At 40.3% G+C, this 17,807-nt stretch overlaps 1 protein-coding gene across 2 annotated transcripts in view; it reads right to left on the bottom strand.

Annotated features, from left to right (window-relative positions):
* The window catches only part of timm50 (translocase of inner mitochondrial membrane 50 homolog (S. cerevisiae)), a 109,016-nt gene that overhangs the window by 22,675 nt on the left and 68,534 nt on the right, over positions 1 to 17,807 (bottom strand). Inside the window, exons 1-3 of one of the 2 annotated variants that reach the window (XM_034168220.1) lie at positions 14,928 to 15,044; positions 8,401 to 8,459; positions 7,791 to 7,910 (exon numbers count right to left, since the gene is read on the bottom strand). In XM_034168220.1, coding sequence (XP_034024111.1) covers positions 7,791 to 7,910; positions 8,401 to 8,459; positions 14,928 to 15,021 — 273 coding nt within the window. In that variant the 5' untranslated portion in view covers positions 15,022 to 15,044. Of the gene's footprint in view, positions 1 to 7,790; positions 7,911 to 8,400; positions 8,460 to 14,927; positions 15,045 to 17,807 lie in introns of those variants that run through there. The other variant, XM_034168219.1, reaches the window with a different exon arrangement.

Here is a 17,807-nt window from a genome sequence, read left to right as displayed (position 1 = left end):
AATTACAATAGTCCAGCCTAGAGGAAATAAATGCATGAATTAGTTTTTCAGCATCACTCTGAGACAAGACCTTTCTGATTTTGGAGATATTGCGTAAATGCAAAAAGGCAGTCCTACATATTTGTTTAATATGCGCTTTGAATGACATATCCTGATCAAAAATGACTCCAAGATTTCTCACAGTATTACTAGAGGTCAGGGAAATGCCATCCAGAGTAAAGATCTGGTTAGACACCATGCTTCTAAGATTTGTGGGGCCAAGTACAATAACTTCAGTTTTATCTGAGTTTAAAAGCAGGAAATTAGAGGTCATCCATGTCTTTATGTCTGTAAGACAATCCTGCAGTTTAGCTAATTGGTGTGTGTCCTCTGGCTTCATGGATAGATAAAGCTGGGTATCATCTGCGTAACAATGAAAATTTAAGCAATACCGTCTAATAATACTGCCTAAGGGAAGCATGTATAAAGTGAATAAAATTGGTCCTAGCACAGAACCTTGTGGAACTCCATAATTAACTTTAGTCTGTGAAGAAGATTCCCCATTTACATGAACAAACTGTAATCTATTAGACAAATATGATTCAAACCACCGCAGCGCAGTGCCTTTAATACCTATGACATACTCTAATCTCTGTAATAAAATGTTATGGTCAACAGTATCAAAAGCAGCACTGAGGTCCAACAGAACAAGCACAGAGATAAGTCCACTGTCCGAAGCCATAAGAAGATCATTTGTAACCTTCACTAATGCTGTTTCTGTACTATGATGAATTCTAAAACCTGACTGAACCTCTTCAAATAGACCATTCCTCTGCAGGTGATCAGTTAGCTGTTTTACAACTACCCTCTCAAGAATCTTTGAGAGAAAAGGAAGGTTGGAGATTGGCCTATAATTAGCTAAAATAGCTGGGTCAAGTGATGGCTTTTTAAGTAATGGTTTAATTACTGCCACCTTAAAAGCCTGTGGTACATAGCCAACTAACAAAGATAAGTTGATCATATTTAAGATTGAAGCATTAAATAATGGTAGGACTTCCTTGAGCAGCCTGGCAGGAATGGGGTCTAATAAACATGTTGATGGTTTGGATGAAGTAACTAATGAAAATAACTCAGACAGAACAATCGGAGAGAAAGAGTCTAACCAAATACCGGCATCACTGAAAGCAGCCAAAGATAACGATACATCTTTGGGATGGTTATGAGTAATTTTTTCTCTAATAGTCAAAATTTTGTTAGCAAAGAAAGTCATGAAGTCATTACTAGTTAAAGTTAATGGAATACTCAGCTCAATAGAGCTCTGACTCTTTGTCAGCCTGGCTACAGTGCTGAAAAGAAACCTGGGGTTGTTCTTATTTTCTTCAATTAGTGATGAGTAGAAAGATGTCCTAGCTTTACGGAGGGCTTTTTTATAGAGCAACAAACTCTTTTTCCAGGCTAAGTGAAGATCTTCTAAATTAGTGAGACGCCATTTCCTCTCCAACTTACGGGTTATCTGCTTTAAGCTACGAGTTTGTGAGTTATACCACGGAGTCAGACACTTCTGATTTAAAGCTCTCTTTTTCAGAGGAGCTACAGCATCCAAAGTTGTCTTCAATGAGGATGTAAAACTATTGACGAGATACTCTAACTCCCTTACAGAGTTTAGGTAGCTACTCTGCTCTGTGTTGGTATATGACATTAGAGAACATAAAGAAGGAATCATATCCTTAAACCTAGTTACAGCGCTTTCTGAAAGACTTCTAGTGTAATGAAACTTATTCCCCACTGCAGGGTAGTCCATCAGGGTAAATGTAAATGTTATTAAAAAATGATCAGACAGAAGGGAGTTTTCAGGGAATACTGTTAAGTCTTCTATTTCCATACCATAAGTCAAAACAAGATCTAAGATATGATTAAAGTGGTGGGTGGACTCATTTACTTTTTGAGCAAAGCCAATAGAGTCTAATAATAGATTAAATGCAGTGTTGAGGCTGTCATTCTCAGCATCTGTGTGGATGTTAAAATCGCCCACTATAAGTATCTTATCTGAGCTAAGCACTAAGTCAGACAGAAGGTCTGAAAATTCACAGAGAAACTCACAGTAACGACCAGGTGGACGATAGATAATAACAAATAAAACTGGTTTTTGGGACTTCCAATTTGGATGGAAAAGACTAAGAGACAAGCTTTCAAATGAATTAAAGCTCTGTCTAGGTTTTTGATTAATTAATAAGCTGGAATGGAAGATTGCTGCTAATCCTCCGCCCCGGCCCGTACTACGAGCATTCTGACAGTTAGTGTGACTCGGGGGTGTTGACTCATTTAAACTAACATATTCATCCTGCTGTAACCAGGTTTCTGTTAGGCAGAATGAATCAATACGTTGATCAATTATTATATCATTTACTAATAGGGACTTAGAAGAGAGAGACCTAATGTTTAATAGACCACATTTAACTGTTTTAGTCTGTGGTGCAGTTGAAGGTGCTATATTATTTTTTCTTTTTGAATTTTTTTGCTTAAATAGATTTTTGCTGGTTATTGGTGGTCTGGGAGCAGGCACCGTCTCTACGGGGATGGGGTAATGAGGGGATGGCAGGGGGAGAGAAGCTGCAGAGAGGTGTATAAGACCACAGCTCTGCCTCCTGGTCCCAACGCTGGACAGTCACAGTTTGGAGGATCCAAGAAAATTGGCCAGATTTCTAGAAATGAGAGCTGCTCCATCTAAAGTGGGATGGATGCCGTCTCTCCTAACAAGACCAGGTTTTCCCCAGAAGCTTTGCCAATTATCTATGAAGCCCACCTCATTTTTTGGACACCACTCAGACAGCCAGCAATTCAAGGAGAACATGCGGCTAAACATGTCACTCCCGGTCTGATTGGGGAGGGGCCCAGAGAAAACAACAGAGTCCGACATTGTTTTTGCAAAGTTACACACCGATTTAATGTTAATTTTAGTGACCTCCGATTGGCGTAACCGAGTGTCATTACTGCCGACGTGAATTACAATCTTACCAAATTTACGCTTAGCCTTAGCCAGCAATTTCAAATTTCCTTCAATGTCGCCTGCTCTGGCCCCCGGAAGACAATTGACAATGGTTGCTGGTGTCGCTAACTTCACATTTCTCAAAACAGAGTCGCCAATAACCAGAGTTTGATCCTCGGCGAGTGTATCGTCGAGTGGGGAAAAACGGTTAGAGATGTGAACGGGTTGACGGTGTACACGGGGCTTCTGTTTAGGGCTACGCTTCCTCCTCACAGTCACCCAGTCAGCCTGCTTTCCCGACTGCCCGGGATCCGCCAGGGGGGAACTAACAGTGGCTAAGCTACCTTGGTCCGCACCGACTACAGGGGCCTGGCTAGCTGTAGAATTTTCCACGGTGCGGAGCCGAGTCTCCAATTCGCCCAGCCTGGCCTCCAAAGCTACGAATAAGCTGCACTTAGTACAAGTACCGTTACTGCTAAAGGAGGCCGAGGAACAACTAAACATTTCACAACCAGAGCAGAAAAGTGCGGGAGAGACAGGAGAAGCCGCCATGCTAAATCGGCTAAAAGCTAGTAGCTACGCAACCTAGTGGATTCCTAAAAACACGCAAAGTGAATAATGTGTAAATAATTTAGAGGTGATTCAGCAGAAGGAGTGCTTTAGTTACGGCACCAGACAGGCCACGAAGCAGCACAAGTAACGCACGGCAACAGCGAACGCACGACAACGGTGCAAAAATAAAATAAAAATCCACTAGACAGGCTGTGGAGCAGCACAGGTAACGCACGACAACGGTGGTAAAAAATAAAATAAAAATCCACTAGACAGGCTGTGGAGCAGCACAGGTAACGCACGACAACAGTGGTAAAAAATAAAATAAAAATCCACTAGACAGGCTGTGGAGCAGCACAGGTAACGCACGACAACAGTGGTAAAAAATAAAATAAAAATCCACTGGACAGGCTGTGGAGCAGCACAGGTAACGCACGACAACAGTGGTAAAAATAAAATAAAAATCCACTGGACAGGCTGTGGAGCAGCACAGGTAACGCACGACAACAGTGGTAAAAAATTAAATAAAAATCCACTGGACAGGCTGTGGAGCAGCACAGGTAACGCACGACAACGGTGCTAAAAAATAAAATAAAAATCCACTGGACAGGCTGTGGACGACAACAGTGCTAAAAAATAAAATAAAAATCCACTGAACAGGCTGTGGAGCAGCACAGGTAACACACGACAACAGTGCTAAAAAATAAAATAAAAATCCACTGAACAGGCTGTGGAGCAGCACAGGTAACACACGACAACAGTGCTAAAAAATAAAATAAAAATCCACTGGACAGGCTGTGGAGCAGCACAGGTAACACACGACAACAGCGCCAAAAAACAAAACAAAAATCCACCGGACAGGCTGTGGAGCAGCACAGGTAACACACGACAACAGTGCTAAAATAAAATAAAAATCCACTAGGCAGGCTGTGGAGCAGCACAGGTAACGCACGACAACAGCGCTAAAATAAAATAAAAATCCACTAGACAGGCTGTGGAGCAGCACGACAACAGTGCTAAAAAATAAAATAAAAATAAAAACGAAAGCGTTAGCAAGCTAGTTAGCTTGCCAACGCTGATGAAAGTTAGCTGATAAAAGTGCTCCGTCGCGATGTTTCGACCGTTAGAGGTCTTCTTTAGGCGTTGGAGCACGGTGAAAAAGTAAAAAAAGTAAAAAAATTTTGAAAAAGACTGTTAATTCAAAGAACTCAAACAGCTCAGTTCAAACAGCTAACAGATAATCAATGTTAATATTTGGTACAGTAGCCTTTGTTTGCAATTACAGAGGTCAAACGTTTCCTGTAGTTTTTTACCAGGTTTGCACACACTGCAGCAGGGATTTTGGTCCACTCCTCCATACAGATCTTCTCTAGATCTTTCAGGTTTGGAGTTTCAGCTCCCTCCAAAAAATGTCTATTACATTCAGGTCTGGAGACTGGCCAGACCACTCCAAGACCTTGAAATGCTTCTTATGGAGCCCCTCCTTAGTTGCCCTGGCTGTGTGATGGGGTCATTGTCATGCTGGAAGACCCAGCCATGACCCATCTTCAATGCTCTTACTGAGGAAAGAAAGTTGTTTGCCAAAATCTCGCAATACATGACCCCATTAAACAATGACAGCATCATGTGTTACTAATGTAATCTTTGTGACTGTGGTTCCAGCTCTCTTCAGGTCATTGACCAGGTCCTCCTGTGTAGTTCTGAGCTTTTGCAGAATCATCCTTACCCCACAAAGTGAGATCTTGAATGGAATCCAAAACTGAGGGAGATTGACACTCATCTTGTGTTTCTTCCACTTTCTAATAAATAATAACAGTTGTTGACTTCTTCCAAGCTGCTTGCCTGTTGTCCTGTAGTCCATCCCAGCCTTGTGCAGGTCTACAGTTTTGTCCCTGGTGTCCTTAGACAGCTCTTTAGTCTTGGCTATGGTGAACAGGTTGGAGAGTTGATTGAGTGTGTGAACAGGTGTCTTTTATACAGGTAACAAGTTCAAACAGGTGAAATTATTACAAGTAAAGAGTGCACAATAAGAGGGCTTCTTAAAGAAAAATTAACAGGTCTGTGTGAGCCAGAATTCTTGCTGGTTGGTAGGTGTTCAAATACTTATTTGCAGCAGTAACATACAAATAAGTTATTAAAAAAAAAAAAAAAAAATCATACATTGTGATTTCCGGATTTTTTTTAGATTATGTCTCTCACAGTGGACATGGACCCAAGATGAAAACTTCAGACCCCTCCATGATTTCTAAGTCAGAGAACCTGCAAAATCGCAGGATGTTATTGTCCTCACGGTATGCTCTTTAGGGTTTTAGCGTGGAAAAAATAAGATAAAGCCAAATAAAACAATGAATCAACGAAGCACCAGATCGAAGCACTGCTTCGATCTGTGAGTCACTGCTTCGATTGGTTCAAGGTTCAAATAAAAGCCGCGCTGCAGAGAAGTTGATTACAGACCCGCTGCAGGGTCTGTAATAATTGTACAGAAATTATCATTTTCCTGACAAACACCCCCAAAAACAACCGCCACTCTGAAGGACTGAAGGGAATCGTTAAGCAAAAAGGTTATTGATGTTGGCGGATCGAATCATTTCTTAATGATACCCGACAGGAACCGGTTCTCGATACCCATCCCTACTGTCGACGTTACCTGAAGCACGTTCTTCATTTCATTAATTCTCTCCTCTGCCTCGTCCAGTCTGTCATTAATCAAATCAAATCAATTTTATTTATATAGCGCCAAATCACAACAAACAGTTGCCCCAAGGCGCTTTATATTGCAAGGCAAAGCCATACAATAATTACGGAAAAACCCCAACGGTCAAAACGACCCCCTGTGAGCAAGCACTTGGCAACAGTGGGAAGGAAAAACTCCCTTTTAACAGGAAGAAACCTCCAGCAGAACCAGGCTCAGGGAGGGGCAGTCTTCTGCTGAGACTGGTTGGGGCTGAGGAAAAGAACCAGAAAAAAGACATGACGAGAAGGGGGGCAGAGATCGATCACTAATGATTAAATGCAGAGTGGTGCATACAGAGCAAAAAGAGAAAGAAACACTCAGTGCATCATGGGAACCCCCCAGCAGTCTAAGTCTATAGCAGCATAACTAAGGGATGGTTCAGGGTCACCTGATCCAGCCCTAACTATAAGCTTTAGCAAAAAGGAAAGTTTTAAGGCTAATCTTAAAACTAGAGAGGGTGTCTGTCTCCCTGATCTGAATTGGGAGCTGGTTCCACAGGAGAGGAGCCTGAAAGCTGAAGGCTCTGCCTCCCATTCTACTCTTACAAACCCTAGGAACTACAAGTAAGCCTGCAGTCTGACAGCAAAGCGCTCTATTGGGGTGATATGGTACTATGAGGTTCCTAAGATAAGATGGGACCTGATTATTCAAAACCTTATAAATAAGAAGAAGAATTTTAAATTCTATTCTAGAATTAACAGGAAGCCAATGAAGAGAGGCCAATATGGGTGAGATATGCTCTCTCCTTCTAGTCCCTGTCAGTACTCTAGCTGCAGCATTTTGAATTAACTGAAGGCTTTTCAGGGAACTTTTAGGACAACCTAATAATAATGAATTACAATAGTCCAGCCTAGAGGAAATAAATGCATGAATTAGTTTTTCAGCATCACTCTGAGACAAGACCTTTATAATTTTAGAGATATTGCGCAAATGCAAAAAAGCAGTCCTACATATTTTTAATATGCGCATTGAATGACATATCCTGATCAAAAATGACTCCAAGATTTCTCACAGTATTACTAGAGGTCAGGGTAATGCCATCCAGAGTAAGGATCTGGTTAGACAACATGTTTCTAAGATTTGTCTTAGAATGTCTGTCATTAGCTCTTTTAACCTCATGTTTAATGTCGGAAAGTTGCTCCCTGGTGTCATTTCTGAAGTCTCGAAGCTCATGGAGGATATGTTTTTTAAGATAGCTTCTGGAGTATCCTCACCATGTGAGGGAAGCTCAGTGAGCACCCTCAGCTGCTTTGGCTCAATTCAGGGTCACCCTCCATTGGAGCTATGGTCGCCCTACTACTATTAGTAACCCGTTTCCTCCATTGTTTTCAAAAAGTTTATGGATTTTAACTTGACCCAAAGTCTATGGGGTTATATTACAAAGTCGTCAAGAACCTCATAAATTAATTGGGACCAGACACCCACAATAGCAATTTTGATGAGAATTGTGTTTTGGAAAAGGCAGATGATTGACAAAGGGTTGTGGTTGACTACATGTGTCTTATGACCTTTGAGACCAGCCTTTGTGTTGAAACATACCGACCACTGCGGGTGCAGTAGGACATCAGTGATCTCCAGGACCAGAGTGTAGGGAGGCTGGTAATATGGCTCCTTCAATGGGTCTGGCAACAACTTCAGGCTTGTTGGATCAATAATCATCTAATTGTAATACACAAACACACCCAGAATGTCACACTGTGCTATCAGAAATGAAATCTCAACTATGAAGCCATTTCTCAGCACCTTTCAGAGTTGGACGAGGAAGTTGGCAAGTCCAAGAAAATTCTACAAGCCAAGTTTGTTTACTGGGAAATTCCACCTCACATCTTTCAGAGCTCTGCTTATTCATATGTTCAATACTAGCAATTTTTTCCCCACTTACAACAGTCAAAATAAACTCATAAACTGTAAAAATTCACAACAGGAAGGTGGGAAATGCCCTAGACAACAATATGCTGAGTTGGCAAAAGTTTAGTTTTTTTTTGTATTTTCCTTCTTGGGTAAATTTTGAGATAAAATTGCATCTTGTAAATATGTCACAGTTTAACACTCACCTTAAAGTCCATGACTTCAGCTGGTACTCATCAGGAAATGAACAAGAAGAAAAATTCCAGTGGAATTTTGATTTCAAGTAGAACATTTAACTCACCTGTCTGTAGAACTTCATGTATTTGTATGACCTTTTCACATGTTGGATAATTGGAGGGTCTGAAATAAAGGAAACATAAAAATAAAACATTAATGTTATCTGGCCGATTCAAAACAAATGTGATGTTTAAGCCAAAACAAACTCTTTCTTAAACATTTTGCCAATCATTTTAAACAATACCATCTGTTTCAAGCTTAATTAATGCTCAAGTTTGGAAAAATAAGTTTCTCTGTCTCATTCATTTACTCATACACAAGATTTAAGCATTTTTATTTGCGCGCGCACATACACACACATGACCAGAAATGAAAGTTACAAGTCGGATGTGAACACAAGTAAGAGTGCTTAAGAAAACTGAAAAACACAGAATAAGGCTTCTGAAAATAAAAACACTTGGAAAAACATGTACTTTAAAAAAAATTGCACTGATGAAATAGCAACAGTACAGCTGAATGGATCATTTGTGTTATCTGTGGAAGACACAGTAAAAAGTAGGAGCAGGAGTCTTGAGTCTAGATGTGGACACACAGTAAAGCAAAACTGAAACCTGCAGGTGTTTAAAAGCTGGTGCAGCTGATTATGTATTGAAGATGACTGGCAGCTCAATTTGCATCATCTAACCTTTTTATTTTCATTCTTGACAAAAAATGGGTTACTAATGGTGGGTGATATGGCAGAAATATATCATGATTCCCTCCTCAAAAGCCCCCCCCCCCCCCCCCCCAAATAAGCCCCATTCACTCCAGCTCTTAAAAATTAGATTTAGGTAATGTACAAATAAATAAAAGAAGTCAAGTATTGTTTGAATGAATGTTTACAAAGACTACAAGAGTTACTCCTATACAAGTCCTGTGGTACTAATGCTTGTCCCCCAGATATGTCTCACTTTAAACAAGCTCAGCATCCCTATCCCAGGGGGCTCAATCCCCCAGAGCTCATAGCAGCGTGCTGAACCTGAAAGCAAAAGCCATCTGCCAGAGTCCTGCTGTGATGCCGCACACACACACACACACACACACACACACACACACACACACACACACACACACACACACACACACACACACACACACACCTTTACTAAAAGAGATGTTGAACAACTCTCCCGAGATCCCAACTCAAGGTCCCAAGTCCCTGTGATGTATATGGCACATGTGATGGGGAACAAGTGTTGAAAAAGTAGCGGCAAAGAGGGTTTGGTGGCATTAAAGTCAAACCAGAAAGCCACTGATAGTTGAGTAAAATTCAACTACCAGTGGCTTTGACTCTTCAGAGTCAATGAAGGCCTTCATCACACAGCTGCCTGTCTTACTAACAGGGACGGGGTCTGTCCAGTGGTCCTTGTGCGGTTGTAAAATTGTGTCAAACGCTGCATGACACCTTTCTGTATAACTGCTTCAGCTGCTCTTATGTGTGTTGTCTCATGTGCAGTTTGCGCACTACAGATGTCACATTTCCATGGAGATCTGCCTCATTTTTGACAAATATGCTGGATTTTGAGTTGTTTGCTGTCATATTTCCTCACTGTGCATGCACACATATACACATAGAGGGATTTAGAGCGAGAGAGAGGATGAGCTAAATAAATCTTGGATTTATCTTGTGCGTGTGGTTTTCTCCTCAGCTGCCACCAGGACCTTACAAGGTCAGCTCTGTATCCGCTCACAAATCCCCATGATCACAACGGCTGCTGTGAAGTATGAAGCTGCACGTGATTTCAGCAGAAGAGATGCACAAACCATCCCATGAGATGTGCTACAAGTGCACGACAGTGGTAACAGCAGACTGTCCACTGACACATGACCGGAGTGATGCGAATTTGGACATGAACTCGCACAATGATCAGGGCTATGTGCCATGATTTTTATGAATAAGGTTCATTTAATAAAGCGCTGTTACAATGATCAAAATGAGTTCCCTGCCAGCTGATGTCCGCAAGTTCATCAGAAAGTTTTGTGCATGTTACAATCTTTGAGCAGAGCTCAGTTGGACAGCATTCCTGCAGCCGATTGTTCATTCTATGCTTCTGAAAGCTCTGGTGTCAATCCAGCACAAGCGGACATGCAGTTCAACTGTCACCGAAAACACACAACACATCAGACAAGTAATCTGCACCCCAATTGCTCTTATGATGACGACAATCTGCAGCACTAACTAAAAAAACATGTCATCATGGGAGACAAAACGAGCTAAATATTAAATGAATCTTTTTTCCACATTTCTGTGCATGCACGTTCAGTTTGGATTATCTGTGCGTGTTTTTTTTTTTCTTCCCACTACCGTGTGCCAGACAGCACCTGCATGAAAACACGCCGTGTGGAATCTTTTAAAATATAAGTAGGTACATTTAGTTCATTGTGGACTCACCACAGTTTTGTCCTTTTTCCCCATCAACTGTATAATCCAGAGTACCAGAGTCCACTTCATGTTTGGACCTATGCTACAACAACACATTAGACCAGATGTATACCAACAGATAGGAGACATACAGAGTGGTGCCCCACCCCTATCTGACTATAAAAAAAAAAGAACATCGACATCAACTTGGACCCACATCAGTACGCCCATAGGAAGAACCACTCTGTATCAGATGTCATCAGTCATCCACTCTGCTCTTTGTCAGGCTGCTGCTCCTGGATTTCAGTTCTGCTTTTAATACTAGCCAACAAACTACTGCTGCTCAGACTAACACCTTCCATCTGGAACTGAGTACTGGACTTCTTAAAACACACCGGCCACAGACAGTCAAAGTTCATGGCGTCCTGACTTCCCCAATCAGCTCACATCATGGGGGATACCACCCACCTGGCTCACAAAATGTTTGAACCACTCCCCTTGGGCTGGAGGATGTGGAGCATCAGGGCCAGAACAACCAGGCTCAAATGCAGCTTCTATCTAGAGGCTGTAAGACTAAATCAAAGACTTATTGAGCACTGCACTTTTCATTGCTTTACGCTGTGCGCTTTTTATGGTTTACTGTTTGTTTGATTGTTGTGCTAGTGTGATGGTGGATTGTATATTCATAATTTTTTGACATTTTAGAATTTATATTTTTTTAGTTCAGAAATTATCTATCTATAAAGCGAAAAGTATCTGTGTGTGGCTCATATATATCTGACTGTCAGATCAGCCTCAGCTTTCGGATATGGCTTGCACATGACACGATGTACATCCTTTATTATGAAAATTTGGGGAATTAATTTTCAAAACCTTTATTTTGAAACCTTTATGCAAATGACAATAAAGGAACCTTGAACCATAGTACACAGAACCAATCTGGGTTGCTTTTTGTATAAAAATGTAAGAAGGCTTTCAAGTGAAATTCTTGTATTTTGCTGAACAATGTATTTCCGTGTCTGCCTCCTTTGTAACCCGCTGCTATGTTTATGTTGCCGGATGTACAGTGTAGTGAGGGATGCCATGAGACGAGAGTAGGGTTGAAAACAGACAGGGAGTTGTGGCAGGGGCCTGTATTCAGAACAAAAGGTGCGGTAAAGGCTGGCATCTGGTGCAAAGCAACACCTACTCTTCCACCCAGACTGAGTTAGTGAGAATAAGACAGACACTTAACATTTGTTTCCAGTGTGACAATCCGACAGGTCCTCTAATATCTCTGTGGGTTTGGTACACGTGTTAAAAGACGTGGAGGCCTCTGGAAAGAAAGGTCTGAATACTTTGCTGGAATCTCACCTAGAGATGTTACACAATGTGTATGCACTTCAACAAAAAATGTTTGTGGGAAGCTTCCATTTTCCCCGTTGCTATGGTTTCTGGTCTTCTTCTGCATCACATGCATGAACAGTGCATGTTGGCATTTATTATAACTTTCACAGCCAAGCGTGTTCCAAAACTCATTCCCCCCTCTTTCCATGCACTCACCTTCTGCTAGTCCGAGAGCAAGGGGAGGAGTAAGGCAGTGGGAGAATGGATGTGAAAAGGGAAGGAGGCTAAGGGGGGAGGATGGGACAAAAGAATAAGCTCAAGAGTTGATGAGACAGAAGCACAGAAAGATGGGAGGATTTATAAACTTTTATCCTGGCCCCGAAGGACCTTGGGCCAATTTCACACTGGTCTCTGAGGTCTCTAAGGTCCCTGAGACCACAACCTGCCCACATTACTGTGCAGAAGGCTGACGGTAAAGGCAGACTATTGCATTTGCATAGTGCTCCAAACAAACAAATCCTGGTAACTCAGACATTTTCTCCCAGCATTCGTACGTCCCAGTCACTGCCTACCACCCCTGTGCCAGTGAGTCCAGTGAACATGTACAGTTATAATGTGGGGAAACATGCCTATAGTGATAATGATTTTTTTTTTAACTAAACATCATATCCTTAGCAAACAGCAATACGGTTTTAGAAAGAATCACACTACTTCGCTGGCTGTGATGGATTTTGTTGAACAAATTACCAACACGATTGAAAATAAGCAATATACTGTAGGGTTTTTTTTTTTATTTACAGAAAGCATTTGATACTATGGATCATACCTTGCTATTGGACAATTTACAGAAGTATGGTATCAGGGGATTGGCACATGACTGGATAGTGAGCTACTTAGACAGTAGGTATCAGTGTGTCCACTTTGGTGGGGAAAATTCTGAGTTTTTGAAGATTACTTGTGGGGTGCCCCAGGGTTCAGTCCTTGCGCCACCGTTGTTCCTTTTGTATATTAATGACATATGTTTGGTTTCTAAGTATGCAAGTTGTATTTTATTTGCAGATGATACAACTGTGTTTTGTAGTGGGGATCATTTGGGACAGCTCCTGGACAAGATGGAGAACGAATTACATAAATTTAAAAAATAGTTTGATTTAAATAAATTATTGCTCCATTTTGGTAAAACTAAATGTATCATATTTGGGAATAAGTCCAGGAATTTAAGCAAAAAATTATTACTACATGATATTGAAATTGTAACAGATACAAAATTTCTTGGTGGTCATATTGATGACAGATTAAGCTGGAAAACACATAAACTATGTTAAAACTAAAATGTCAAAAGCCACTGCAATTCTGCATAAAGCCCAGGACTTCCTCACCCAACATGCATTGACCACTTTATATCATACAATACTTGTTCTATATATGACATACTGTGTCGAGGTTTGGGGAAATACATACAGAACTAATACTAAACCAGTTTTTCTGTTGCAAAAGAAAGCTATAAGAATTATCAGTAATAAACCATATCGAGAGCCAACAAATTCGTTATCTGCTTGTCTGCAAATTTTAAAATTCTGGGACTTGGTTGATTATATTACAATACAGATTATGTATAAAGTTAAAAATAAGTTTTGCCTCTACATGTCCAGAATCTGTTTAAAATGAGAGACTCCAGCTGCAGTTTGAGGGGAACATTATTATTTGAGAAACTGAGGATCCGTACTACTGTTAAAAGTCATTGTGTTTTCGTCAGGGGTGTTAATATTTGGAATAATTGTCCTGATAATATTAAAATACTTAGTACACTGGTTGGTTTAAAAGGCTTTACAATAAGAATATATTTACCCGTTATAGGTTGAAGGATTAGGTTTACCATTTTTGTCATGTTCACTCTTACTTGTTTGGCTGTGTTTTGAAATTTTGTGATTAAGTTAAATTGTTTATGCACCTTTTTTCCTCTTTTCGTGTACAGTTATTATGACTATATAAGCTTTGCTTCTGCCTTCACCCTTTCGGCCACACGGGTTCTTTGTACATTGTTTCTTTTATGTTTTGTTATTGCCTTTGTTGTTGCTCAGCTGTGTGCCGGACAAATAAATAAATTCAGTTCAATTCAATAGTGATACATATCCTTGTGATTACAGTGACACCTGTAGTTGTGATCAATGTATAAGGATTTAGCTGTGTAATGACAATCATGACTGAACTCTGCTTCAAAATGGGTTTTAACTCCTCACCAATAGGAGTCACGAAATGCAGACTGTGGTTTGCTTTGAATATTTCTGCTTCACCTGAACATAAAGTGAATGAAGACCCCACAGACAAGAATGTGGACAGAAAGCTGATTTCAGAAGAACAAGAACGGAGAAGGGCAGGCGGGAGTGGAGGGAGCAATACTGATTGCTAGTATGAGCAGATAAAATCAGAATTTATTTAATGGGAAGGTTCTGTCATGACAGACAGAGTCAATGAAGACCTTCATCACACAGCTGCCTGTCTTTCTCTCTCTCACACACACACACACACACACACACACACACACACACACACACACACACACACACACACACACACACACACACACTTTGGTGAAGTGACCACCACCATTAAATATAACGGACAGAGGCCTTCACTCGTCCAGTGTCATACAAGCCAACATATCCTGGTGGAAATTTTAACTTAAAACCTATGTGAACAAGTTTAAAAAAGCATATTTGCTTCCATGTACTAAATATTGGTGGTCATAAATTATGAGTGACATGCACATATACTACGCACACACAAAACTCTCAGTGAGGCCTTTCCTTGCAGTTACTGTTGTGACTGCAGAGAAAAACAGGACATGAAATAATCACACTCACCTCCATCAAACTCATCTGGAATCTGTACAGGAGGCAAAAAGAACAGTTTTAATACTTCATACACAAAACCTACACATAAAGAAAAATCTATCATTTCAGGTAAAATCTTGGCAGCTGTGGGTGCCAGAACGACACTGTAAATATCTGGAAGCAATGACAGAGACATTTTTTTGTAACCATAAATTTCAAAGAAAATAACTTGCTTGCTTACAGCACTTTACTATTAAACAGATATTGTAAACCTGTGTACAGTAATAACAGCTATAATAAACCTGTTTACTGAAAACCACTTCCAAAACAACAGGCAACTACAGTGACAGTATCTTTCAATCTGTTACCTGTGATCTTAACCATTCGTGTTAATTGCTGGTGTTTCTATAGCAAATAGGTCACATAAACTCTTTTGTATATAAAACATGTTACAATGATCTAACACACATCAGAGGCACTCAGGCCCTGTCCACACGAATCAGGTTTAAGCGTAACATATTGGCATTTCACCCAAATGGAAACTGCGGCCAAAAATTAGATTTTTTTTAGAAAACTGGTCCCTGAGTGGATTAAACTGAAAATGCCACCTTGGTATTTTCATCTGGATGAGCAATACACCGCTTTTCTGAAACGATGATGTCATAACCCCACCTCTTTTACCTCAGCCGCACACATTGAATGACATGTTAACTGTGTAATTTAACAAACTTTTTTTTTTTGTCTTGGTGCATGAATGTAAATTTCCACAATCATTGATGATATGGGGCTGCATGTCAGGTAAAGGCACTGGGGAGATGGCTGTCATTACATCATCAATAAATGCACACGTTTTTGTCGATATTTTGGACACTTTTCTTATCCCATCAATTGAAAGGATGTTTGGGGATGATGAAATCATTTTTCAAGATGATAATGCATCTTGCCATAGAGCAAAAACTGTGAAAACATTCCTTTCAAAAAGACACATAGGGTCAATGTCATGGCCTGCAAATAGTCCGGATCTTAATCCAATTGAAAATCTTTGGTGGAAGTTGAAGAAAATGGTCCATGACAAGGCTCCAACCTGCAAAGCTGATCTGGCAACAGCAATCAGAGAAAGTTGGAGCCAGATTGATGAAGAGTACTGTTTGTCACTCATTAAGTCCATGCCTCAGAGACTGCAAGCTGTTATAAAAGCCAGAGGTGGTGCAACAAAATACTAGTGATGTGTTGGAGCGTTCTTTTGTTTTTCAGGATTCCATAATTTTTTCCTCAGAATTGAGTGATTCCATATTTTTTTCCCTCTGCTTGGTCTAAAAAGTAACCGTTACTGACTGCCACAATTTGTTTTCCTGATTTCTTATAGTGTTTCTTAAAGCCAGAAAGTTGCCATTTGAAATGACTTTAGTTTTGTGTCATGTCTGTGATCTGCTTTTTTTTCTACAAAATTAAACAACTGAATGAACATCCTCCGAGGCCAGTGATTCCATAATTTTTGCCAGGGGTTGTACAAAACTTAACCTTATTATACTTATGACAGCGTTTTGTTTTGGGGTTTTTTTTGTTTTTTTTTATACGACTGGCATATGCTGGCTAAATCGTCAAGGTATGACAGGGCCTTAAGATTAAGACTTTATATTTACTCGGTGTGTGAATGGATTTAATATTTGAAACAATATAGGCTAAGTCTGAACTGTATGAACGGTTGCGTGAGGACTTCACTGAAAAGAAATACAGGATCCACTGAGTTTATGCTGCATCTTTCCTTTCTTTAACTCATAATGGCACAAAGACAAGCATGTGAAAGAAGGAAACAAGGTCTGTGAGAGCAGACCATGATCCTCTTCTCAAGAAACACGACAGGGCATCGATAATAAACAAATGCTAATAAGCTATGGTGAATTGCCAACTTTGGCAGGTATCCTGTTTTCTGGCTGTGTGGTGCTAAGTGTGAACCATGTGGTGAGAACATAACACCTCGGTAAGACTGAAGGGAGAAAGCCCGGGACAGCCAGGACAACAAGTTCCCACACAGATTCCCACAAAATACAAAGAGGACATGTGGCTTTGTTCACCCGACAACTCAAAGTCTTTATTCAGCATTAATTTCATGATCACAACATGTGAAATTTGTGATAATTTGTCACAAGGCCATACAAATATCCTACACTGTTATTTATGAGAATATTTTTTGATATACTGAGAAGACTATCTTTGATACATTGAGACTATTTTTGGTACTGTTGATGAATATTGTGACATAAATATTTATAAAAAAAGATTCACTTTTCTTTGAATAATATATTGTACAATATATAACACTTCTGAATGCAATGTTGTTTGTTATGTGACTTGTATTGGAATTTTGTAGATTTGTGCACATGGATTTATACTGGTCCTGTTTTATGTATAGGCCAGGTACGGATGGCAAGCTAAGGAAATGGCCCACTGCTCTCAAGTAAAAAGGGAGCTTGAAGTTTGAAGCACAGTTCAAACAGAACTCAGCCGCTGACCCTTCTCTGCTCTGGTTGGGCCGGCAGGAGGCTTTGCAGCCGCCCTTTCCTTTTATATATTGTCCCTCTGCAACTCACTGCTCGCGGCTCACATATAAACTCAAATCACTTTTTTTGCACTCGTGGACTGTCTGGACTTTGCTCATTTTTTGGAGCCGTTGAACTGGAAGTGTTGCATACAGTGGACTGCGGATGCAAGACCCCCTATGGACAATATTGTTCAAAAGGGCATGAATTGAGGGTTAAACCTAGATCTGAATTGTGGAACACTAGTTTTTATGGTTCACATTTAGTTTTTTTGAATGGCCATTCAGGTTTGATATTGTCGATTGTCTTTTATGTTTGTTTGTCCTTTCCCTTGAAAAATATATGGTACCAGCATAAAAAATAAAAAAAA

Source organism: Thalassophryne amazonica, chromosome 4 (genome assembly GCF_902500255.1).
Source record: "Thalassophryne amazonica chromosome 4, fThaAma1.1, whole genome shotgun sequence".
NCBI classification, from domain to species: Eukaryota; Metazoa; Chordata; class Actinopteri; order Batrachoidiformes; family Batrachoididae; genus Thalassophryne; species Thalassophryne amazonica.
Note: the sequence above shows the minus strand (reverse complement) of the source record. Positions and strands in the feature narration are given on the sequence as shown.